The sequence below is a fragment of the Pinus tabuliformis genome, chromosome 3_1, assembly GCF_031772625.1.
Source record: "Pinus tabuliformis cultivar Carrire ecotype Pingquan chromosome 3_1, CPIR1, whole genome shotgun sequence".
Classification (NCBI taxonomy): domain Eukaryota; kingdom Viridiplantae; phylum Streptophyta; class Pinopsida; order Pinales; family Pinaceae; genus Pinus; species Pinus tabuliformis.
Genome location: NC_142301.1, coordinates 994,606,025 through 994,610,422, shown reverse-complemented (window position 1 = coordinate 994,610,422; position 4,398 = coordinate 994,606,025). Strand labels below are relative to the sequence as shown.

The 4,398-nt window shown below is 34.6% G+C and overlaps 1 protein-coding gene across 1 annotated transcript; it reads left to right on the top strand.

The window, feature by feature from the left end:
• The first annotated feature begins 2,675 nt into the window (after positions 1–2,675).
• On the top strand, positions 2,676–4,142 carry LOC149191218 (zeatin O-glucosyltransferase-like). Its single transcript, XM_089413545.1, has one exon. The coding sequence runs from the start codon at positions 2,676–2,678 to the stop codon at positions 4,140–4,142; it is 1,467 nt and encodes a 488-aa protein (XP_089269671.1).
• The last annotated feature ends 256 nt before the right edge of the window (positions 4,143–4,398 follow it).

The window sequence follows — 4,398 nt, the reverse complement described above, 5'->3', positions numbered from 1 at the left end:
TTAATTGCAGGTTTCGCCTTCAAGTGTGTCTAAGGAAGTGAATGTGGAAATCTATGAACCAATGGCCAAATGAAGGTATTGATCTGGTTCCTGTATTTTTTTCACGAGTCTTTATCAATTTTTTTTAGTATTGATCATATGATGAATTTGCAGAAACATGATCACACTTCTGGCCAGTAACTCATTTAAACCTGATTCTAGTTCATTCACTTTTCAAAAAGCGTTTTCCATCTTGATTTACATAACAATGTATTAGAATTCTTGAAACAATAATAAAAAAAAATTCAAATCTAAAATATCATCTCATGTTTCTTGCAACATCTTAGTTTCATTTCATCATTATAATGAGTCATGATCTTTCTTTATAAAATTGTAAGTTTCTACATTTGTATATATTTAAGTTTCAATGTTATATAAATCACATTATTTTATTTCTTTATACTAACCTTCTTTATTGTATATAGTTGATTCATAATTTAATTTAAACTTCCATCTTTTGTTTGTGATGGTTATTTTGTTTTAATTATTATTTTAGGATTTATTTCTTTTATTTTAATAAAAAAACACAAATTTGATGATGTCAGAATGGACTAACAGTCATGAGAATACCTTCATCAATCAAACTGGGCACTTCAATGATTAAATTTTCTATCTCAAAAGAGGAGAGGGTATATTTAATGTTGTTGCGTGGATAGACAAAACTGCTTTCTTCCCGCACTTGCTTTCGATAGTTCGTTTTTTCCTTTTGAACGGTGATTTCTTTGAAAAGACAATAGGATTGGCTTGACGTGGATTGAGTCTACCAATCTTAATCGCAAAACTTAAGTTACACTTACACGATCATTAAAAAGATACGTAAGACAATTAAGAATGGAAAAAATTACATGTAGATTAATAATTTAAATACAATTTAAATTACATGTAGATTAATATTTTATTATTTATTTTATAGGTATAAAATATTAAAATAATAATAAACTATATTATTAAAAGCTAAATCAATATAAATTCAGTTTCATGTTAAATTTGTTATAAATAAATTTTTAAATATAAAATAATCAAATTTTTAAAATATTATTACCACAATTCTATCATAGAAATAGCACTAAAAAAATAAATATTTTAAAAATATAAAATATATTTATAATAAACCAAATAATTTGAAAGAGCATATTTATTACACATATTCAACTAACTTCCATTTGAACGGTATCTGCATTCTCTATAATATTCCGGAAAAATTTATAAGTTTAAAATCGAAATATTTTTCGAATTTTTAAATTTTTTTTTTTTGGATAATTTTAATGAATTCATTTATTTGACATATTTAACTATTTTATTTAAGTTAAATAAAATTATATTTTGCATTTTTTTAATAAGAAAATTTTAACTAAAATCATGCTTTTTCTTTTTTAATATGAAAATATTTATTTAAGAGATTTTATATACTTTTAATTTTAGATATAATCTTATTTTTTTATTAATGTAGTTTACTTTATTTTAAAAGAATCGTGAAGTTTGGTCGGAATTGTAATTTTTAGTTATGTAACCTGTAAATGAGCTTTAGTTATAAAATTTACAAATTTTTAATTATATAAATTTTAAATAATTAAAATTCACAAGCAGAAAAAACATAAATCTATAATTTTTTATAAATAAACACATGTTAACCATTAAATTCACTCAACATTAAAATACTAACATTAAATTCACTCAACATTAAAATACAACATTTAGTTAGCATATTCGTATACTTCCATCTGAATGATAACTATATTTTCAATAATCTTGCAGTGATGTGAAAATTTATTCCCTTTTTATAGAGTTTTTATCGGAAAGACTTTTTTAATACTTCACCTTGGTGCTGCTAGCTTTTGACATCAAAAGTAGTTTTGCCACCCTTCACCGGTGTGTAATTAGCTTTTCAGGCCGTAAAATTGTAGTCAGAACTCGATGGGTTGTGAATGTCTAACGCAACTTTAATTCCGTTCCGCGTTAGCTATTAGATGAATTCCATTAATAATTCATGCAAGGACCCCAGCGGTCTCCGCCAACTTGACTTAACTACGGATCTCCTTCGAAATTCATTAAGATATAAAAAATAAAACATTTTGAAGATTTCTAGGTGCATGACAAGTAAAACAGAATAAAACCTCATTGTATATATCTCCACTGATAGAAAAGCATTTTTCCCAAAAATTTCTGGTTGCATGACCAGAAAAACTGTGTATAAACTCAGTGTGTATATATCCATAGATAGAAAAGCATTTTTCCTTTTTTGGAAACTCTCTTAATGGCTAGATGGGTTATATATATATATATAAACGCTCTGCCAATATATATATACAATTGAAGAAAAAAACTGCCCCAATGCCTAGAAAAGCGTATATATATCTCTGGTGAAGCTTGCATGCTTGGAGTTTCTTCGTTGGATAACATCACAACTCTAAGTATATATATATATATATATCGATTTTGCATACTGGGAGTTTCTTCATTGGATAACATCATAACTCTAAGTTCACTGCATGAAGCTTGAGGATATGTGTTGCCTGGATTGAAAATGGTAAGAGCGCGAGAATTTTCAAGGGCGGAGGAGATATTAGGTTTTCCTTGGAACCAAAAGAAGTTACAAAGAACAGCTTCTCGACGAAATTTGATCATCTGTGTCATTCATGGATTCAACTAATTTAGGTTCTTCCTTAGCAGTAAGAAGACATGAAATACAGGTGGTAATGGTGCCATTGCCGGTGCAGGGACATCTCAATCAATTGCTTCATCTTTCCAGGGCCATCGCTGCGCGAGGACTAAATGTGCTCTTTGTCTCTACATCTACTCATATTCATCAAGCTCGGCATCGCGTTCAGGGATGGAATCCTGATAATTTCAGCATTCGTTTCCATGAATTGCCGGCGCCCTCCTTCCCAGATGCACAGGCCGATCCAGAAAATACGGAGCATATGTTTCCCATGCATCTGATTCCTGTGTTAGAAGCTTTGGAAGGATATCTCCGAGAGCCTTTCGATCGTCTCATGCAGAACCTCTGCATGTCCCATATGAAAGGAATCGTGATAGTGCACGACCCGTTGCTGGGGTGGGTGCAGACTGTGGCGGCAAAATATGAAAGCCCTGCCTACGTTTTCAATTGCGTCAGCGCCTTCTTCTCCGCGGTGAGCGAAAATGTGACTGAATTTCCGGAGTGTGTTGTTTCACTGAAACGGTGCTTCCCAGACAAATTTATTAACTATATCTCTCGCCAAGCAGACTGTATACGGCTTGCGACAGGACATCTCGTGAACAGCTTTCGCTTTCTGGAATCCCAATTCCTGGATGCCTTACTGGATCTTGAACGCCAACCAGAAGATCACGGACAGAATCGGCTGTGGGCCGTGGGCCCTCTTCTTCCTCAATCGATTTGGACTGGTAAGAAGGGTAATTCAGATGTTGGAAGTTGCTTGAGATGGCTGGACGGCCAAGCTCCGGGTTCAGTTGTTTATGTTTCTTTCGGTACAATGTCTTCTCTGTCGCGGCAACAACTCCTAGAATTGGCTCGAGGGCTGGAGGCGAGCCAACGGCCGTTTCTCTGGGTAGTCAGGGTTGCAGATAGAGCTCGTTTCACAGCGTTGGATGAAACGCAGATGGACTGGATAAGCGAGCTGCTTCCCGAAGGTTACGAGAGCCGAATTGCAGGACGCGGCTTGCTGGTGAAAAACTGGGCGCCCCAACTTGATATCTTATCACATGAGTCCACCGGAGGTTTCGTAACGCACTGCGGGTGGAATTCGACATTGGAAGGCATCAGCGCGGGTGTTCCCATGGTGGGTTGGCCTCTACATTCAGATCAGTACGCGAACTCGATACTGGTGGCGAGGAAGTTGAAGGTGGGCGTGGAAGTAAAGAATTGGATGAAGGCAGACGAGTATGAATTGGTGACGGCGGAGGAGGTGGAAAAGGCGATCAGACGAGTGATGGGGGAAGATGAAGAAGCAAGAGAAATGAGGAGAAGGGCCAAAGAATTCAAAGAGGCCGCTCGCAGGGCAGTTGGAAAGGAAGGATCGTCGTGGAATGAGTTGGAGTCATTTATCAATCATTTTACGTTCATATTGAATGAACAAAATTCAACCGGACGGAGGATGGTCTGATTTCAGCGAGCGTTAGCGTTAGCGTGCATGCGTGCCAAGGTATGAAATCTGAAAATGCCTGGTTTATTCTTTCACAGGCGTTGACGTTCAAGGCTATAATAGAAAGGTTAATTTTAAAAGCTATCAAGTTAGTTTGTAATAGAAAGGGTAATTTTAAAAGCTATAATGTTGTTATAGTGTTTGTAAATATAAATTCTTCGGATTGATTATGAACGGGGTAAATATTTTAAAATGTTAATCAAATTTGGAACAATTT

Coding starts and splice junctions, on each gene's coding strand:
- LOC149191218 (XM_089413545.1), top strand. CDS start 2,676: ATGGATTCAACTAATTTAGGTTCTTCCTTAGCAGTAAGAAGACATGAA.